The sequence below is a fragment of the Salvelinus fontinalis genome, chromosome 13 (genome assembly GCF_029448725.1).
Source record: "Salvelinus fontinalis isolate EN_2023a chromosome 13, ASM2944872v1, whole genome shotgun sequence".
Taxonomy (NCBI): Eukaryota; Metazoa; Chordata; class Actinopteri; order Salmoniformes; family Salmonidae; genus Salvelinus; species Salvelinus fontinalis.
This window is the reverse complement of record NC_074677.1, coordinates 38393424-38415458: the sequence shown is the minus strand read 5'-3', so window position 1 is coordinate 38415458 and position 22035 is coordinate 38393424. Positions and strand designations below refer to the sequence as shown.

Here is a 22035-nt window from a genome sequence, read left to right as displayed (position 1 = left end):
ATTTGACCTCATTGACGTCACGAAGCGAGGAATCTAGAACTAGTTCACCTGTCAGCCTGCCGCTAAATATCCTAATGACATTAGTTAGACGAGCTACAACTTTTCTTTGTTTGTTTTTTAAGTCCCATACCTTTTATCGACTGTTCAACGCGGAACGGCACTGGTAACCCACGCCGTAAAAAAATGATTATGGAACCTTTAGGGAAACGTTATCTATTTTCATGGCTGTTTGTGGCTTTAAGTCTTCAGGTGTCGAGTTTACATTTTGCAGTAGCGACTTACTACACAGCCTACCTGAACGTGTCGTTTATTGATCCTGCAAACAACGAAACCATATCGCGACAAGGGGAAAGCGGACTAACGGTATATGGACAAGATTCTCCTAAAGTTACGGTGATGGGGGACGTTTATTTACCTGATCCGATTTACAGTTGCGAAAGTGATACTTTCTATGATGTGCCTAGTGGGTCGAAAGGGTGGATCGCCATAATTCAACGCGGCAACAGATGTACTTTTTCACAGAAGATCAATGTTGCAGCCAGTAAAGGAGCTGTTGCTGTTGTAATTTTCAATGGTCTTGGTACAGACAATACAGTCATCCAAATGTCGCACCCAGGTAACGTTATGTAGTTTGCAATTTACAGCAAGATGTGCTCAGTTTTCTCAATTTCCATAGTGTGTAACTGCAGCCCGCAATTCGGGGCGTTCCTGCGAGAACCTCCCTTTATTTGAATGATGGGCAAAAGTGAAATAAGTGTTATGTCTGTGTCCTAAATAAAAGTATTATGTCACTGTCCTAAACAGGTGGGGCGAAGGACACTACCGATCGTCCCCACCTCACGCTAGCACAGCAGAGAGGTGTCTTGTTTTGCACGCTTTGTACGCTTTTGAATATTACAAGAGGAGGCTAGGATCTAACGTGTACTAGCTAGCTTGATAGTTAACGACACCGTGTGTTAGCTTGCTAGTTGGCTTGCTAGATCACTGTGTCGCCCCCGCTTGCTGTGTACCGGAGTCCTCAAACTAGCTGGCTAAGCGAACACACACTGGTGAAGGACACTGTCTACTGTGTACGGCTAGCTAACTACTGGTATCGCCCCCGCCCCTTTTGTGGTGTTTATCCACAGCTGGCATCCAATGTTATTGTGCATTAACACTACCAACTGTATGTAACTCCCGCCTCCGACCTGTCCTAACTGGAACGCCAGAATTTTGGGCCGCAATTGCACCCTTCTTTCATTTAGGCTACCCCGGCCACTTAAATCACCCAGTAGCCTACTATATTATTGTATGAAAAAGCTCTCATAGCCGAATGGTCAAGATAAGTTCATTTGTCGTCTATAATTGTTAAATTCTAATGTTCTATGAATTACTTTTGAGTATACTTAATGTAGGCCAACATCTGGAAAGTATTTGCAAAATGTGTTCCCTCTGCTCAGCTCTAATTCTGAAGAACCCCACTTTAGGCCTACCTACACATGTCTCATGTGGTATAGCCTTCCATTCTGCCTGTTCTTTCATTCTTTATGCAGTTTAGACACTTAAGTGACATTGACTTGCTGAAAAACTATATACTAATTGCCTCAGATTGTCCATTCCATGTGAGGGCGTAATGAAGATAGTTTCAAGTGAAAAGATAAGCCTTATAATATTAAGTCATTGAGCTATGCCCTGACTCCATTAGCTAATTTAGGAAATATTTGTGTTGACATGAGTCACATGTTTTAAAAAATATATATATATTTCACCTTTATTTAACCAGGTAGGCCAGTTGAGAACAAGTTCTCATTTACAACTGTGACCTGGCTAAGATAAAGCAGTGTGACAAACAAAACTGTTACACATGGTATAAACAAATGTACAGTCAATAACACAATAGAAAAATCTGTATAGAGTGTGTGCAAATGTAAGATTAGGGAGGTAAGGCAATAAATAGGCCATAGTGGTGAAATAATTACAATTTAGCATTAACACTGGAGTGATAGATGTGCAAGTAGAGATACTGGGGTGCAAAGGAACAAAATAAATAACATGGGGATGAGGTAGTTGGGTGGGCTATTTACAGATGGGCTGTGTACAGGTGCAATAATCGGTAAGCTCCTCTGACAGCTGATGCTTAAAGTTAGAGAGGGAGATATGAGTCCATGTAATAGGGCTGGGAATATTTATGTATTTCTTAATATCATTCTTTTAGATTTTTGTGTATTGTTTGATATTATTGCACTGTTAGAGCTAGGAACACAGGCATTCAGCTACACCTGCTAAACATGTGTATGCAACTAATAACATTTGATTTGATTTTTGATTTCAAGTGTCAGGGACCTCCTGATACGATATCACGATACTAGGTGCTGATATGTATTGCGATTCAACGTTCCAAACATATTGCTCACCATATGAGCAATATGCAGAGGGAGCAGAGAGAACTAGTTTTGATCCGTCATGGAAATAAAAGTGCTGAAAACAAATTGGCTCCCTATTTAAAATGATGCAGAACCATCTGTGAAGGAAAAATACTGGAATTTTGGTGCAGGTACAGCCAACTGGCACAAATAATATTGCGATATTGTCGAAACGCTACAATATATCGTTTTTAAAAAAGTCCTGATATGTAACTATATTGATATTATCCCCCATCACTACCATGTAATGGATCCTTCTATTGTTCTATTTACTTTGCAGTAGATATGTTTTCACATTAAAGAACACCATGTTCTTACATTGCTTGTTAAATATTTGGAATAGACCGACACATTAGGCCTAGATACTGGAATTTCTTTGAGCACCTGATAACATAAATACAGGCTGTGCCATAAATATGCTTTCTCATACTTTGTTTCCCATCTGGTTACAGGAACAGGAGATATGGTTGCCATCATGATTAGTCACAGACGGGGCATGGAAATTGTTGAGCTGATCAGGCAAGGGATTCCAGTCTCGATGACCATTGAGGTGGGCAAGCAGCATGGTCCCTGGATGAGCCACTACTCGGTCTTCTTCGTCTCCATCTCCTTCTTCATGATAACAGCAGTAACTGTGGGCTACTTCATCTTCTACTCGGCCCGCCGCCTCAACGCTGTTCGTCTACAAAACCTTCAACAGGTCAGACTCCAGTATGTGAAACAATGATGACAATTATTTACCCTCTGTAAACAGAACTTGACAAACCAGTTTTACACATTCCCACAATGTGGACTTGGACTGAAATAGGTCCGGTACTCATTTTGTGTGCAGGTACTGTTTTTATTTAGGTGCAGGAACTGCAGTAGTTTTAAGCGTATTTTCTGTAATAACTACAGGAACACGGGCAGTAGACAATTTGAGGTTCCGGTATTCAGCGCCGTTGAGCTCCTGCCCAAGTAAACTACTGCATTCCCATGATTGTTTTCACCAGTCATGTTCATCTCTATTGAATTGCCTCTAGGAGACAGGGAAATATAGTTGGTTTTGTGATTGTTAAGCAGGGAAGTTTTAATGTCTAAACCTGAACAGTCAACAGACTTGTCCCAAGACGGCTAGTAAATACACATTTACTTGTTTGACAGTGACACCAATCAGTGGTTTATGCTGAAATAGAATGCTGCACCTATATCTCCGTTGATCAGTAGAACAATATGACTGGGGAAATTCCACTGGAAGTGTTTTTCTTTTCTACACTAAACATACAGTGAACTCAAAGTATTGGCACAGTGACACATTTTTTGTTGTTTTGGCTCTTTACTTCAGCACTTTGGGTTTGAAATGCGTTAGAGGCATGAATATCATACCTCGCCCCCAAAAAATGCTAACCTCCCCTGTTATTGTAATGGTGAGAGGTTAGCATGTCTTGGGGGTAGGATATTTGTGGGTCTAAATTTCTCCCTCACCATTATTCACGATTCTTTCAGGACTATCCGTAATCATGGTATCATCCACATTAATGTACGAGTCTGAAACATGATATTCTTATTTACAATTACAAGTGACTCCAAAATGACACTACGTTATTTACCATTCATTTCTATTGGACACAAAATCTGAAACGCAACCAAAACAAACAGCAAATGCATTCAAGTTTGTACAGTTACAAACTTAATGTAGTTATTGCCTGCTAGGAATATGGGACCAAATACTTAACTTTTTACTACTTTAATACACAAGTGAATTTCTCTCAATACTTTTGGTCCCCATAAATGGCAGGGGACTATGTATAAAAAGTGCAGTGATGTCTAAACTGTGATGAAAATACACTCAAATTAAAGCTGACAGTCTGCACTTCAGTCATTATATCATTTCAAATCCAAAGTGCTGGAGCCAAAACAACAAAAAAAATTGTAAATGTCTTAATGCTTTTGGAGCTCACTGTAATATTATGTTGTGTCAATACCAGAATTGTAATTTAGATACCGACACCAGGTTTAGTATCATGATGCTTGGGGGGTATACCCGGGTTATTTCATTATTATTATTATTTTTTTACCTTTATTTAACTAGGCATGTCAGTTAAGAACAAATTCTTATCTACAATGGCGTCCTACCAAAAGTCCTCTTGCAGGGATGGGGGCTGGGATTAAAAATATGAATAAATTAAATAAAAATCTAGGACAAAACACACATCACGACAAGAGAACACAACACTACATAAAGTGAGACCTAAGATGACAACATGGCATGGCAGCAACACATGACAACACGGCATGGTAGCAACATGGCAGCAGCACAACATGGTAGCAGCATTTTCAATGCCATTTAAAAAAAAGGAGACCTAAGCTGGATATAATTTGACACATCTTAACATTTCTTAGTTATAAGCAGTGGTGTAGCACGCACCCACTAAAGTAAAACTGAAAAATGTGGCAAAGAAATTTAATTTGTCTTGAATACAAAGTGTTATTTATGTATTATTTCTTACACTGTTAGCCCAGGAAATCTTAAGTCTTATCACATACAGCCAGGAGGAAATATTGGATATAAGAGCAACGTCAACTTACCAACATCACGACCAGAAATACAACTTTCTCGAAGCGCATCCTCTGTTTGGACCACCACCCAGGACAATGGATCGGATCCCAGTAGGCGACCCAAAACAACGGCGACGGAGCGGTCTTCTGGTCAGGCTCCGTAGACGGGCACCCCCCCCACCGCTCCCGAGTATACTACTCGCCAATGTCCAGTCTCTTGACGACAAGTACAGCCACCCGGGTTTCTTCACGCATCGTGCCGACAGAAACAAACACATCTTTGGTAAGAAGAAGGGTGGGGGTGTATGCCTTATGATTAACGAGTCGTGGTGTGATCATAACAACATACAGGAACTCAAATTATTTTGTTCACCTAACCTAGAATTCCTTACAATCAAATGCCGACCGCATTATCTACCAAGAGAATTCTCTTTGATTATAGTCACAGCCGTGTATATCCCCCCCCAAGCAGACACCTCGACGGCCCTGAAAGAACTTCATTGGACTCGATGTAAACTGGAAACCACATATCCTGGGGCTGCATTTATTGTAGCTGGGGATTTTAATAAGGCTCAATACGTTTTATCAGCATATTGAATGCGCGACCCGGGCTGGCAACACTCTGTATCATTGCTACTCTCATTTTCTCGACGCATACAAAGCCCTCCCTCGCCCTACTTTTGTCAAATCTGACCACGACTCCATTTTGTTGCTCCCAGCCTATAGACAGAAACTGAAACAGGAAACGCCCGTGCTCAGGTTTATTCAACGCTGGTCTGACCAATCTGATTCCATGCTTCAAGATTGCTTCGATCACGTGGACTGGGATATGTTCCGGACAATAACGTTCATGTATATGCTGATTCGGTGAGCGAGTTTATTTGCAAGTGCATCGGTGATGTGTGGTACCCACTGTGAATATTAAATCCTTCCCCAACCCGAAACCGTGGATTGATGGCAGCATTCGAGCAAAACTGAAAGTGTGAACCACTGCTTTTAATCATGGCAAGGTGACCGGAAACATGACCGAATACAAACAGTGTAGCTATTCCCTCCGTAAGGCAATCAAACAAGCTAAGCGTCAGTATAGAGACAAAGTAGAGTCGCAATTCAACGGCTCAAACACAAGTCGTATGTGGCAGGGTCTACAGTCAATCACGGACTACAAAAAGAAAACCAGCCCTGTCACGGACACCGATTTCTTGCTCCCAGACAAATTAAACAACTTCTTTGCTCGCTTTGAGGACAATACACTGCCACTGACACGGCCCGCTACCAAAATCTGCGGCCTCTCCATCGCAGCCAACGTGAGTCAAAATTTTAAGCGTGTTAACCCTCGCAAGGCTGCCAGCCCAGACAGCATCCCCAGCCGCGTCCTCAGAGCATACGCAGACCAGCTGGCTGGTGTGTTTACGGACATATTTAATCAATCCCTATCCCAGTCTGCTGTTCCCACATGCTTCAAGAGGGCCACCATTGTTCCTGTTCCCAAGAAAGCTAACTGAGCTAAACGACTATCGCCCCGCAGCACTCACTTCCGTCATCATGAAGTGCTTTGAGAGACTAGTCAAGGACCATATCACCTCCACCCTACCTGACACCCTAGACCCACTCCAATTTGCTTACTGCCCCAATAGGTCCACAGACAACGCAACCACAATGCACACTGCCCTAACCCATCTGGACTAGAGGAATACCTATGTAAGAATATACTTCATCGATTACCGCTCAGCATTTAACACCATAGTACCCTCCAAACTCGTCATTAAGCTCGAGACCCTGGTTCTCGACCCCCGCCCTGTGCAACTGGGTCCTGGACTTTGACGGGCCTCCCCCATGTGGTGAGGGTAGGAAACAACATCTCCACCCCACTGATCCTCAACACTGGGGCCCCACCAGTGTGTTCTCAGCCCTCTCCTGTACTCCCTGTTTACCCATGACTGCGTGGCCATGCACGCCTCCAACTCAATCATCAAGTTTGCAGACCACACTACAGTGGTAGGCTTGATTACCAACAACGACGTGACGGCCTACAGGGAGGAGGTGAGGGCCCTCGGAGTGTGGTGTTAGGAAAATAACCTCTCACTCAACGTCAACAAAAGAAAGGAGATGATCGTGGACTTCAGGAAACAGCAGAGGGAGCACCCCTCTATCCACATCGACGGGACAGCAGTGGAGAAGGTGGAAAGTTTTAAGTTCCTCGGCGTACACATCACTGATAAACTGAAATAGTCCAGCCACACAGACAGCGTGGTGAAGAAGGCGCAACAGCGCTTCTTCAACCTCAGGAGGCTGAAGAAATTTGGCTGGTCACCCAAAACACTCACATACTTTTACAGATGCACAATCGAGAGCATCCTGTCGGGCTGGATCACCGCCTGGTACGGCAACTGCTCCGCCCACAACCGTAAGGCTCTCCAGAGGGTAGTGAGGTCTGCACAACGCATCACCGGTGGCAAACTACCTGCCCTCTAGGACACCTACACCACCCGATGTCACAGGAAGGCCAAAAAGATCATCAAGGACAACAACCACCCGAGCTATCATCCAGAAGGCGAGGTCAGTACAGGTGCATCAAAGCGGGGACGGAGAGACTGAAAAACAGCTTCTATCAGACTGTTAAACAGCCATCACTAACATTGAGTGGCTTCTGCCAACATGGACTCAATCTCTAGCCACTTTTATAATTAACATTTAGATGTAATAAATGTATCACTAGTCACTTAAACAATACCACTTTACATAATGTTTACATATACCCTACATTTCTCATATGTATATCCTGTTGAGGATGGGGGCGCTGTTGAGACTATTTATGCTAATCGTGTAATTTTTGAAACGGCTTTCCACAAAATCCTTGATCGTACAATATGCATATTATTATTGGATAGAAAACAGTCTATAGTTTCTATAGGAGTTGAAATTTTGTCTCTAAGTGGAACAGAGCCCATTCTACAGCAATTTCCCTGACATGGAGTCAGATTTCAGAAATTTTGGCCACTGTTCTGGAGTCAGTTAAAAGGGCACTGTTATTGCTATGACTATACGGACACTGCTTACGTCTTCCCCTGGATGCCTTTACGTGATGACGATTTGAATGGGGTCGATTGCGCGTTCACAGGCCCTATAAATAAAAAAACCCTGTAGGTAGGAACTCTTTTCTTGCTGCGTAATGCGCGTGGAGGACATCGACCTGCTATTTTTCCAAGCGTTAGTTTAGCCTGTTATATTTTTCCGGTCATGTTTTTACTCGTTATAGGAGTTAAAAACATCATAAGGTAGTTAATTTAAAGCGTTTTATAGCAATTTATATCCGTTTAGTGCGATTTTGGGACATTTATTTCTTTAACGCTGTGAATAGCTGGGCACGCTTTCAGTTCATCCCGAACGCAGTTGGCATTTCCACATGGCAAGAGGACAGCTTTCCACCAAAAGACGATTACTCCCAAGAAAGGATCCTTTGCCCAAGATACTGATGGAAGAACAGCTCAAAGTAGGACATTTTTATTATGATAAATCGTGTTTCTGTCGAAACATTTTAGTGGCTTAGGACGCCATGTTTTTTGACGTAGCTTCGCTTGGCGCAAACTGTATTGAAAAGTAAGGATAAATTAAAAAATGTAATTCCGCAATTGTATTAAGAATTAAATTGTCTATCAATCCCTGTCCACCCTATATTTTTTAGTCACGTTTATGAGTATTTATGTATAAGAGTAGATCACTGTCTAAGGGGCGCAAGGACATTTTCTGACCAGCTGAGCTACATTTCACATTGTCTAACCATGATTTTGGTGGCTAAATATAAACATTTTCGATCAAACTCTATATGGATTGTGTAATATGATGTTACAGGAGTGTCATCTGAAGAATTCTGAGAAGGTTAGTGAAAAAATTAATATATTTTGGCGATGTTGACTTTTATCGCTCACTTTGGCTAGAATCAATGCTGGGCTGCTATGTGCTATGTGCTATGCTAATATAACGATTTATTGTGTTTTCGCTGTAAGACACTTAGAAAATCTGAAATATTGTCTGTATTCACAGGATCTGTGTCTTTCGATTAGTGTATGCTGTGTATTTTTACGAAATGTTTGATGATTAGTAAGTAGGTAAACACGTTGCTCTATGTAGTTTTTCTATTCCATTTGTGACGGTGGGTGCAATTGTAACCTATGCCATCTACCTGAAATATGCACTTTTTTCTAACAAAACCTATCCCATACCATAAATATGTTATCAGACTGTCATCTAATGAGTTTTTTTGTTGGTTAGGGGCTATAAATATCTTAGTTTAGCCGAATTGGTGATGGCTACTGGTGTTGGTGGACAAATAAAAGATGGTGGATTATGCTAATGTGTTTTTAGGTAATAGATGTACATCTTTACATATTGTGTCTTCCCTGTAAAACATTTTAAAAATCGGACATGTTGACTGGATTCACAAGATCTGTGTCTTTCATTAGCTGTATTGGACTTTAATGTGTGAAAGTTAAATATTTAAAAAATAAAAAAATTTTGAATTTCGCGGCACTGGTTTTTCAGTGGGGGTGGGGGGGGAGTGCCGCTAGCGGCACACTCATCCTAGACAGGTTTAAACTGTACTCTACTGCATCTTGCCTATGCCGTTCGGCCATCACTCATCCATATATTTATATGTATATATTCTTATTCCTTCCTTTACACTTGTGTGTGTGTATAAGGTAGTTGTTGTGAAATTGTTAGATTACTTGTTAGATATTACTGCACGGTCGGCACTAGAAGCACAAGCAACGGCAGGCGGTCCCGTGTAGCTCAGTTGGTAGAGCATGGCGCTTGCAACGCCAGGGTTGTGGGTTCGTTTCCCACGGGGGGCCAGTACAAAAAAGTATGAATGTATGTACTTGTAAGTCGCTCTGGATAAGAGCGTCTGCTAAATGACTTAAATGTAAATGTAAATTTCACTAGACTCACATTATCATCTGCTAACCATGTGCATGTGTCCAATAAAATTTGATTTGATTTATGTTTTTGCCAAATCCAACACATCGCTGAGTACCACTCTTCATATTTTGAAGCATGGTGGTGGCTGAATCATGTTATAGGTATGCTTGTCATTGGCAAGGAATAAAAATGAAATTGAATAGAGCTAAGCACAGGCAAAATCCCAGAGGAAAACGTGGTTGTCTGCTTTCCAACAGACACTTGGATACACATTGATCTTTCAGCAGGACAATAACCTTAAACACAAGGCCAAATAAACACTGGAGTTGCTTGAAAATCGTCTTGGAAAAACTATGGCAAGGCTTGAAAATTGCTGTCTAGCAATGATCAACAACCAGCTTGACAGAGCTTGAAGAACTGTAATAGCATCCCCAAACCAGCACAATACAAACACGCTTGACCGTTGGTATGAGGTTCTTACTGTTGAATGCAGTGATTGGTTTTCACCAGGCATATTTTTAAAAATGATTTTAGTCATTATTCTTTAACATTGTATTTAACTAGGCAAGTCAGTTAACTTCTTATGGATCATTGGGACACTACCGTTCCACCTGGCCAACATCCGGTGAAATTGCAGAGAGTGAAATTCAAATGACAGAAATCGTAATATTAAACATTCATGGAAATACAAGTGTCATACATCATTTAAAAGCTTAATTTCTTGTAAATCCAGCCGCGTTGTCAGATTTCAAAAAGGCTTTACGGCGAAAGCACACCATGCGATTATCTGAGGACAGCGCCCCGCACACAAAAGCATAACATGCATTTTCCAACCAAGCAGAGGCGTCACGAAAGTCAGAAATAACGATAAAATGAATCACTTACCTTAGATCTTAATCTGGTTGCAATCACAAGGGTCCCAGCTACATAACAAATTGTCCGTTTGTTCGATAAAGTCCTTCTTTATATCCCAAAAATGTCAGTTTTATTGGCATGCTAGACTCAGTAATCCACCGGTTTCCCTCATTCAAAATGCATACAAATGAATCCCGTAAGTTACCGATAAACTAATTCAAAACATATCAAACAACGTTCCTAATCAATCGTCAGGTACCCTAATATGTAAATAAATTATAAAATGTAAGACGGAGAATCCCGGAGACCATTACCGGAGATAAATAACGAAGTACGCGCACTCACCGGAACACGCAACAAACACTACAGCCAAATTGGGAGCCACTTACGAAAACTACAAATTCTAGCTTTTTTTTCAAAAAACAAGCCTGAAACTCTAAAGACTGTTGACATCTAGCCGAAGCCATAGGAACTGCAATCTGGGAGGACTTCCATTTATATTCCCATTCCCAGCCATTGTAATCAGAGGTGAGCTGGGGGAAAAAAATTCTGGATGGATTTTCCTTGGGTTTCAACTGCCATATCAGTTCAATTATACTCAGACATTATTTTAACAGTTTTGCAAACTTCAGTGTTTTCTTTACAATACTACCAATTATATGCATATCCTAGCTTCTGGGCCTGAGTAACAGGCAGTTTACTTTGGGCACCTCGTTCATCCAAACTTCTGAATACTGCCCCCTAGCCCGAAGAAGTTAAGAACAAATTCTTATTTACAATGGCGGCCTATCCCGGCCAAACCAGGACGACACTGGGCATATTTGCGCCGCCCTATGGGACTCCCAACCACGGCCGGATGTGATTCAGCCTCGAATCCAGGGACTGTAGTGTTGTCTGGCAGTTTACTTTGGGCACGCTTTTCATCCGGACGTCAAAATAAAGCCCCCTTGCCCAAAGAGGTTAACTGACTTGCCTAGTTTAAGGTTACACACACACCACACTAAACAAAAAGTTATTTGTTGGCATTTATGTATGTCTCCATTACCAGTAAAATGGAATCAAAACCCATTTCTTTCACTTACTTGCTGTTTCGTTTGTTCAGTCGTTTCATTCTTAACCAGGATTTCTCATACTATGGAACGCCGTTTGGGTCTTTGCGTGTCAAAGATGCACGTCCTAATAACAATATGAATGACTGCACGTCACATAATAATTTAATGCGTTCATACATTTTTTACATATTGGTAATTGGTGCCTAGCTAGATAGCAAGCTAAAGCTAGCTACCCCAGAAGTTGTGGTCGAACAAATAATGCTTTATTACCAACGTGGTATTGTAAACACATCGTTCGTGGCCGGTGTTTGCTTGTTTAGACTTTTTTGTTGTTGTACAACTTTGACAGTGCTACTGATAGTAGTGGTGGTGCTTGGCTTGCACATGCAAATTCAGAACCCACAACATTCTATAATAGAACTGTGTTATTTGACATGTCAAATTCAAAGCTTATTTAATGTGTCAAATAGGTAAAATTACACTATCTTTTTTGAATCGCAAAGACCCAAACGGCGTTCCATAGTATGTTGTGAAGCTAATAGCACTGATGCTATTACTGTGTAACTCCGGTACGGCAACGTCTTAAAAATTGCGCACTTGGTAGTGTGTACCCGTACTCGACCAGTCGCTGAAAGCCAACATCACCCACGACGGAGAACGGTTGATTGTCACCGGCAATGAATTACATTATCTTGGTGTTAATGGATTTCACCTTTTGAGTTGTCTCGTTGAAATGTTCTTACTCTTTCATATGAATGCTCAATTTGTTGACTACTTAATCCACACAGGAGACATTTTGGGCTAGGTTAGGAATGCTGTGTTGCACATGTAGCGCAAAAATTTACGTGCAGTCATTACATTATACAGGTATGCATGTCAGCTTTGACATCCGTTTTGCATGTCGGCATTAAACTGGACATTGAGCCGATACTGATGTTGGCATTTTTAGCTAATATCATCCAATTCCGATATCTTCACCGATATATCGTGCCTCCCTAGTATTGACTGACCTTAATGTCTTAAAGTAATGATTGACTGTTGTTTTTCTTTGCTTATTTCAGCTGTTCTTGCCATGCTATTGACTTGGTATTTTACCAAATAGGGCTATCTTCTGTATACCACCACTACCTTGTCACAACACTGATTGACTCAAAGGCATTAAGAAGGAAAGAAATTCCACAAATTAATTTAACAAGGCACACCTATTAATTTGAAATGCATTCCAGGTTGACTACCTCATGAAGCTGGTTGAGAGAATGCCAAGAGTGTGCAAAGAGTTGCTATTTGAAGAATCTCAAATAAAAAATATATTTTGATTTAACACTTTTTTTTGGTTTCTACAATTCCATATGTGTTATTACATAGTTTTGATGTCTTCACTATTATTCTGCAATGTAGAAAAATAGTAAAATAAAGAATCCCTTGAATGAGTAGGTGTTCTAAAACTTATATTTATAATTAAACTTATATATTTATACCCTCCACTGGGCGGATGGTATAACTCGTTGCACAACTCATTGCACATCAAGACAGCCAATACACCCCCCTTTTTGAACAGTAACTCCGTACTGTTCAACATTACATAAACTTGGAAATTACTTTATAAATGAACAACAATAAAACATGACTTAACATTCACAGTTGATTAATATAGTTACACCTCCAAGACTTATGGCCTCTGGTCTATAATTACACTATGCACACTTATGTCCCTCTCCTGTCGGACAACTGATAATGACATTTCAGCTGGAGCGTTTGACTTTCTCTGTTTCCTCCTTCGGGTTCCTAAGAGAGTGATGGCACAAGATTTGAAAAGCAAAAGAAACACACACAACACAAGTATTAATAATGTGCTAAGATATGCAGAATTATATATGTCATAAGGTGAATGCACCAATTTGTAAGTCGCTCTGGATAAGAGCGTCTGCTAAATGACTTAAATGTAAATGTATATATGCAAAGAAAAACCGAAGTCTAACATGACGATTACCACGCTCTCTTCACCTGACTATTCCTTCGGGATAATTTTCTGCTAGGTTCCACAAAAATGAATGCCCTAAAAAACTCCATGCTTTCACCCAGTCTTCCCTGTTAGGCCACAGGTTCCAAGAGGTGTTCCAGGCCAGGTCATTTTCACTTCGCTCCCCATCCCCTCCATGGCCACCCGATATACACAACTTTACCTTGTCCTGAGGAAAATCAGCACTGTATATATGTTTCAACATCAATGCCCTCAGAAGGTGATATCCCAACAATGCTACCAGGGTAACCCCTGCTACCATTAACACTGGTCATGATGCATACTTCAAAATACCTCTCATTGGCACCCTATTCCAGTTCCATGCTGTTACAATAACATCTTTACCACTACTACCGCTCCTTCATTACTGTCCCTACAGCGACTGCCGTGATAATAGCTATTGCATTGACTTTCCTGATCCTGATCTCCTATGTCTTTTGTGGTTCACTGATAGCTCAAAGACTGATTCTTTCAGATACTCCCTACCTGTCCCAATTCATACTTGGTTTTCTAGCCACCAACATCTCCAATTAAATCCTATGTTCTGCTACAGTAGGTACCTGTGGATAATACTTTCCTGTGCTAAGGTTAGGTACACATCGCTCATCCCAAGGCCAATCTACACCCCACCCCTTTGTGCACACCCTCGTTAGTGTAAACGTTGGGTCCCAATGGTTGATGAGCAGCCACCTTCTGACACTTTCCTGTTATCGTCCCTCGATCCCACTGCTGGCGGATAGGAATGAGGGAGAGGTGAGTGCCGTTGGAAGAGTATCCAACCTTCCAAAACTCTGAGTCACGTTTCTTAATCACACTCTGCAGGAGTACTACAGTGAACTTCCCTTCCTGTGATGTGGCCTCCTGTATACAGGGATCTGTGGCTAGTCTTTCAAGTTGTACCTTCGTTGAACTTCTCACTAAAAGTTGCCACAGATCTACGCCCCAGTCACATTATTTTCCGCTCTCCCAATTCCCTGTAACATCAACACCTTGGTTTTTGGGACTCCATAGAATATAGGTATATCGGTCCTGCCAGACTGCAACGTACACCCTTATGCAAACATTCTGTCCCAAATAATTCCATTTAACCCATAACACATTAGTCACTGCTGCTTGTCCACTTTTATATAAACATACTAGAACATGCTCAAGTCAATTTCCAACAATCCCTCATCTGGAACAATGATCACTCATGTTTCAAGACACCTAGAAAACATTTTGACTTTAATAGAGAAAATACATTTTTTAATAATTTCACACCACCCTTGAAGCGAATGAGATTGGGGCTAGAACCGTTCATCTGTTATGTTCTAGGCCAATAAGATGCTAGTCTCCATGCCAGTCTCCTTCATCCTCAGGTGTCAAAGCAGGACACAGCCTATGAGCCTTGTACGTAATTAATTGTATTTTCCAGAAAGCCATATGTATTGGTGTGCTTTAACATTAGGATTCTGATGACATGGTACAACACAACCCCTACTATCAATGTCCCCATCATGATTAGCCCAAGCTACCATCTAGTGGGTTCTCTAATAACCTCCATCTTGGAGGATGTCAAAAGATTTGAGCAGTGCACCCTCCCTTCACTTTGTGCTCTCCTCACAGCTTTGGGGCAGCGCGCTCTCTTTCTGTCCTTCCAGATTTTTATCATTTAAACAATTGATAAATTATCCAACCCAAATTTAGACTCAATGAGAAGCACTAACGACTCAATCACTCAAATTCAAGACCAACTTAGCGCACACACCAACATGGTTAGAATGTACATTTACATGCAGGTAACCATATATAGAAAGTATGTACTACTTATATTGCAGGTATTATGCATATTGTTATATTTGGTAGCACTTATTTGTTTTAACTTCGCCTTCAACCCCTTTCGATGTGTGGACTGGATGTGGGTGTGGCTAGGGCTACATAAGGGTTCTAATTTTTTAAAAACTCACAAAAGCTCTGACGAAGGCCGTGAGGCCGATACAAAAGTTCATGAAAGATCAGTGATACGATCAAGAGCACTGTGCGGGTTCCTACTTTTTCCTCATCTTATCTGGCTGTTGCCATGCACCTGCAAAAAAGATAGTTCAGCTGTGTGAGTGCCTTTTGAATTTGACTTTACAAACAACAAGAGGGCTTAATTGGAGCCTAGACCTATATAAAATAACTTACGCCTCATAGCCTACTTCAGCCAGTTAACAGCCTAATAGAGGTAGGATTTATTTTATTAGGCCTACTTCCAATTGGAACTGGTCAAAAATGTAGCATCCTACATAAAACAATTTAAAGGAAGTCTGCACGTTCGAACTAAAACAATGTAACTAAAACGAAAGCGCACATTTGTAATTCCCAAACTCTAAAAGTAATTGGCAAGGTAGATGCAAATTGTGTGATATTGTGGTTAAAATAAAGAATGTAGCCCCTCATGCAAATGATTCCTATTAGCAGAACAATATACTTTTTATACCCGGCTACTGTTGTGAAAATCCCTCAACTTGCAATGTATTCGATGCTTAAGTACTCTAAAACATTACATTTCTAACTCAAAACAGCTGTACAGTGTTTCTTCATCAACATCTTTATGCTTTCGTAAATAAAATAACGAGAGAAAAGGACATTCAAATGTGGCTGTTTATTTCACTTAATCTCCATTTGGGTATTGGTTAGACAAGAATTCGAAAATTAGGGTGCAGAAATGTTATGCTCTTAGTGTAATATTTATTTAACTAGGCAAGTCAGTTATGAACAAATTCTTATTTACAAGGACAGCCTACTCCTTCCTCGTAAATAGCCTAATACTCTACTGCCGACCGTCATTTTCCGTTCCAGCTAGTACTCCTCATTCCAGGATTTCTATATTTTTACTACTTTCTACATTGTAGAATAATAGTGAAGACATCACAACTTTGAAATAACACATGGAATCAGTTAGAGAACAAATTCCTATTTACAAGGACAGCCTACTCCTAACTCCCCAACAGGGATTTGTACCCTTGTCTCCCGCGTGCCCCGCATTCTGTAGTACAGACATGGCCTGCTCTCCCTTATGTAAGGAATTAGGCACTTTCCCATGTTTACTACAGTATGTATTGTAGACTGCACAGTAGCCTAATAAACAAACACATTTCTTTAATAAAATAATGCAAAAAATATTATATTAAAGTGGAGGTGTTGATTTAGTTATGGATCCATAGCGAATTACTATGGGAATAAATATAATTGATTTACAGAAATATTGGAACAAAGTTGTCTAATGAAGGCAAACAATTTAGAATCCTCCAATCCTGTAGCCTACTCCCGACCGTCATGTTGTACATCGCCATATTTTTCCATTCCATCTTAACGGAAACCCTGACAGGCTGACCACACCGCTCGCGTCGCAAACTACTTTTAGAAATCTATGTTATTCAATTTTTGCACCCACACTTCTCGCGCGCACCAACGAGCGTCTGCGTTGCCAAGAGTTGAAATAGAAATCAGTTCTATTTCTGACGCAGATCGCGCTGCAAGTCCAGCCTCTCCCATCCCCTCATTGGTTATACCCATGTGGGTGACCTAAAAGACGAAGGAGGTCAGTGGCGGTAATGCACCTAATTTATGAAAGTTGCCAATCGCAATATAAAGTCAAGAGAAGAAAAGGCCTGGAGGGAAGAGAGATGACTGGAAACGATTCGGTTGGCTGTTTTATTTGTGGATTAATTGGCAGAGTAGAGGACCTTGTGCATTTCAGGTAAAATAACTCCATGTTTAAATCCCAGGGCAAGTGCAAGCTCACTAGCTAAATTGCCATAAATGTTTAATGCTTTTCGACCTGTCCCCAAATTAATATAATTGGTTCAGAGTTTGTTTTTATATTTTAACCTGCGTGTCGTGATCGCGTTTGGTGTGTGGGGACAAAATACATTTATGCACGCATGCAGCCGATTTGGGTTCCGTGTGAGGTTTTCTTTTTTAAATTTTTTTTATAGAAACACCATAATATTAATTAAGCCAAATTTCTTAATCATTCCCATATACTATGTTATTACAAAAATGGTTTTAAATTCTCTGGTAATGCCAATACGGAATACAGTGATCCCTCGCCACTTCGCGGTTCACTTATCGCGGATTCGCTATTTCGCGGATTTTCATAATGCATTTTTTTTTTTTTTTTGGTGCATTGTGCTCTGCATTCTGATTCGCTAAAAACTCACTCCCGCTTCTTGTATCAAAACATGCTACGAATTGTGCTATCATTTTGTCGTCTCGTGCAGTTATGTGTACGTACATAAAACAGCTTGGCAAATTTACATTAAGTTGGCCAAATTATCTTGTAATTTCGAACATCTCCTAAACCCATAATGTCGACGAAACGGCCTGAGCAGTGAAACGGCCTACACGTGAGTCACTGTATTTGTATACATGTAATAGTTGCTAATTGTAAAAAAAAAAAAAGTTTTCTATTTCGCGGATTTCACTTATCGCGGGTCATTTTCGGAACGTAACCCCCGCGATAAACGAGGGATTACTGTACTATCAAATGCTTCTCAATGATGCCCTCTGGTGGTCAAACTAGCAATAACAGAAAAAATGGCAGAATTAAATGACGTGCCACAGAATGCTGCAGCAGCACACAACTTTTAAAGGAGGAACCACTAGGTATTCCTTTTGTCCAAATGGGATACGGCAGTGTGCAGTGTGATGGTGATTGCGTCGTCTGTGGACCTGTTGGGGCGGTATACAAACTGAAGTGGGTCTAGGGTGGCCGCTAAGGTGATTCTTGTCTAGTCTCTCAAAGCACTTCATGATGACAGAAGTGAGTGCTACGGGGCGGTAGTAATTTAGTTCAGTTATCTTTGCTGCTTTAGGTACAGGAACAATGGTAGCCATCTTGAAGCATATGGGGACAACAGACTGGGATAGGGAGCAACTGAATATGTCCATAAACACACCAGCCAACTCGCCTGCGCATACTTTGAGGACGCGGCTAGGGATGCTATCTCGGCCAGCAGCCCTGCGAGGGTTAACACGTTTAAATGTTTTCCTCACGTCAGCCACGGAGAAGGGGGGGGCGCAGTCCTTGTTAGCGGGCTGCAACTGTGGCAATGTGTTATCTTCAATGCGGGCAAAGAAGGTGTTTAGTTTGTCTGGAAGTGTGACAACGGTGTCTGACGTGAATGGTTTTCTTTTGTAGTCCGTGATTTCCTGTAGACCCTGCCACATACGTCTCATGTCTGAGCTGTTGATTTGCGACTCCACCTTGTCCCTGTACTGGCATTTTGCTTGTTTGATTGCCTTGCGGAGAGGAATAACTACACTGTTTATATTGTCATATTCCCAGACCTCTTTCCATGGTTAAATGCAGTGGCTCGTACTTTCAGTTTTGTGCAAATGCCACCATCCATCCACTGTTTCTGGTTAGGGTAGGTTTTAATAGTCACAGTGGGTACAACATCTCCAGTGCACTTTTTTTTTATAAATGCACTCACCGAGTCAGCGTATAGGTCGATGTTCTCTGAGGCTGACCGGAACACATTGCAGTTCGCATGTTCAAAACAATCTTGAAGCTTGGCTTCCGATTTGTCGGACCAGCGTTTAATGGTTCTCGTCACTGGTACATCCTGTTTGACTTTCTGCCTATAAGACGGTAGGAAATAGATGGCGTCGCGGTCGGATTTGCCGAAGGAAGGGCGTTGTCTGCATCGTGGACCTTAGAGTAGCAGTGGTCGAGGATATTGCCCATACGCGTAGCGCAATCAATATGCTGGTAGAATATAGGTAGCCTTGTTCTCAAATTTGCTCTTTTAAAATTCCCAGCTACAATAAATGCAGCCTCAGGATATATGGTTTCCAGTTTGCATGTAGTCCAGTGAAGTTTCTTGTTGGCCATCTTGGTGTCTGCTTGAGGGGGAATGTACACAGCTGTGACTATTACCTACCAACAGAATTCTCGTCAGTTAAATGGCCGGCATTTGATTGCAAGGAATTCTAGGTCTGGTGAGCAGAAGGACTTGAGTTCCTGTATGTTGTTATGATTACACCATGAGTTGTTTTATAATCCATTCCACTGGCATTTCGCATAGATTCTTCCAACCCCAAAGTTGGTTCCACACCCATCGCCATGTAACAATATCCCGGTATTGTTACTGGTCCTATGGTCAGAGACATGGGTAGTAGTCATATGGCTTTTGATTCTTACCCCTGTTACCCTGCTGAATTGTAGTACTTTTCCCTGTCATAAATGTTGCTTATTTTGAGCTCCCTTGCCCCGCTACACTCACTCTTCCAATGACCAACGACACCACATTTAAAACAAAGCTCTGACGCTCTGCACCTGGGGATAGATTCACTGCTCTTTCCTCATTTCTTTCTTACCTTGGCTGTTAAAACCACTGTTAGTGACTTTCACTATGGCCTTATTAATTAACCACACGCATGGCTACGAAGCGAGCAGAATTAGATTCCACTCTCAAAGCCATCCCAATAAAAATGTTGGTCCACTACCCCCTCTGCAGCATTGAAGGTCCCCAAGAAGATGGTGGCCTCCATCATTTTAAAATGGAAGAAGTTTGGAACCACTGACTCTTCCTAGAGCTGGCCAAACTGAGCAATCGGGGGAGAAGGGCCTTGGTCACGGAGGTGACCTGGAACCTGACGGCCCCTCTGTTGGAGCTCTAGAGTTCCTCTGTGGAGATGGAAGAACCTTTGTCGTGGTAATTTCCTGTATTACTCAATAAAGAGAGAGAGAGCCAACCACACACAAGTCAGAGTTATATTATAAATTCCAGCCTTTTTTTCACTCAGATCAATTCAGTGTCTATAAATGAATTCTCTGAGTTCTTACAAAACAATTCTTAGTTTCATTTATAGCCAAGATACACCCCTCTCAATCCTTTACCCGAAAGAGGAGTATCCTATCGCTAGACAGCATCAGTTATAAATCATTGTTCAGTTTGGTCTCCCAAGACAAGGTTTCAATCTCATTATTGGTACTTCACTGTCTACCAAAACATTACCTCATCCAATGGCATATATCAATTGTCAATCCTAGATACTCCCAAACCTGGACAAACTCACTGAAGACAGTGAGCCTCTTAGGTCATATACCAGATTAAGATAAGGGCAACCTCAGAGGGGACATACAATGGTTACAAACACTGCCAAACTCCTTCCCCCTGTGAGAAAAGTAGGGAGTGACTGGCGTACAGACATTGTATGAGAGAACTAACTGGTTCCCCATTAATAACGCCATCCCGTTACATGGTTTAAGATTATAGTTACAGACACATTCATAAGAAAACAACGTTCCATTCTGTCCTCCCCTTCTGATATTCTACATAGCACCACATGGTTTAACATATACATTGACATATGAAGACAAGCCTGACCTCTCCATCTCTGGCCCCAAGTTACTAAGCCCTATCACAGAAGGAAAAAATGCACTGCCAGTCCTATAGTCCAAAGGGCCCCATTCTAATCACAAGCATATGATGAAAATAACATCTTATCTATGTTACTTAGCTAAATCTGATTCTGCCACGACACCTTCTAGAAGGACAACCATCTCTGCAGCACTCCACCAATCAGGCCTTTATAGTACAGTGGCCAGACGGACACTCCTCACTAAAAGCCCACTTGGAGTTTGCCAAAATTCACCTAAAGGACTCTGATCATGAGAAACAAGATTCTCTGGTCTGACGAAACCAAGAATTAACTCTTTGGCCTGAATGCCAAGCGTCACGTCTGGAGGAAACCTGGCACCATCCCTACAGTGAAGCTTGGTGGTGGCAGCATCATGCTTTGGGGATGTTTTTCAGCGGCAGGGTCCTGGAAACTAGTCAAGATCGAGGACCATTTTTGTTACTTCATTTTGTTAGTTCTCAGCGATCTACACCCCATAACGACAAAATGAAAACATTTTTTTAATTGAATTTCAAATTTGCTAAAATGTTTTAAAATATCTCATTTACATAAGTATTCACACACCTGAGTCAATACTTTGTAGAAGCATCTTTGTCAGTGATTACAGCAGTGAGTCTTCCTGGGTAAGTCTCTAAGAGCTTTCTAAACCTGGATTGTGCAACATTTGCCCATTCTTTTCAAAATCCTTAAAGCTGTCAAATTGTTTGTTGAGCATTGCTAGACAACCATTTTCAGGTTTTGCCATATATTTTCAAGTGGATTTAGGTCAACTGTAACTCGGCCACAGGAACATTCACTCTCTTCTTGGTAAGCAACTCCAGTGTAGATTTGGCCTTGTGTTTTAGGGTATTGT

General features: G+C 41.3%; 1 protein-coding gene across 1 annotated transcript in view; it reads left to right on the top strand.

Annotated features, from left to right (window-relative positions):
• LOC129868628 (E3 ubiquitin-protein ligase RNF128-like) overlaps positions 1 to 22035 on the top strand; it is a 37489-nt gene continuing 15454 nt past the window's right edge. The window contains exons 1-2 of the mRNA XM_055942768.1: positions 1 to 616; positions 2855 to 3102. Coding sequence (XP_055798743.1) covers positions 184 to 616; positions 2855 to 3102 — 681 coding nt within the window. The 5' untranslated portion in view covers positions 1 to 183. The remainder of the gene's footprint in view (positions 617 to 2854; positions 3103 to 22035) is intronic.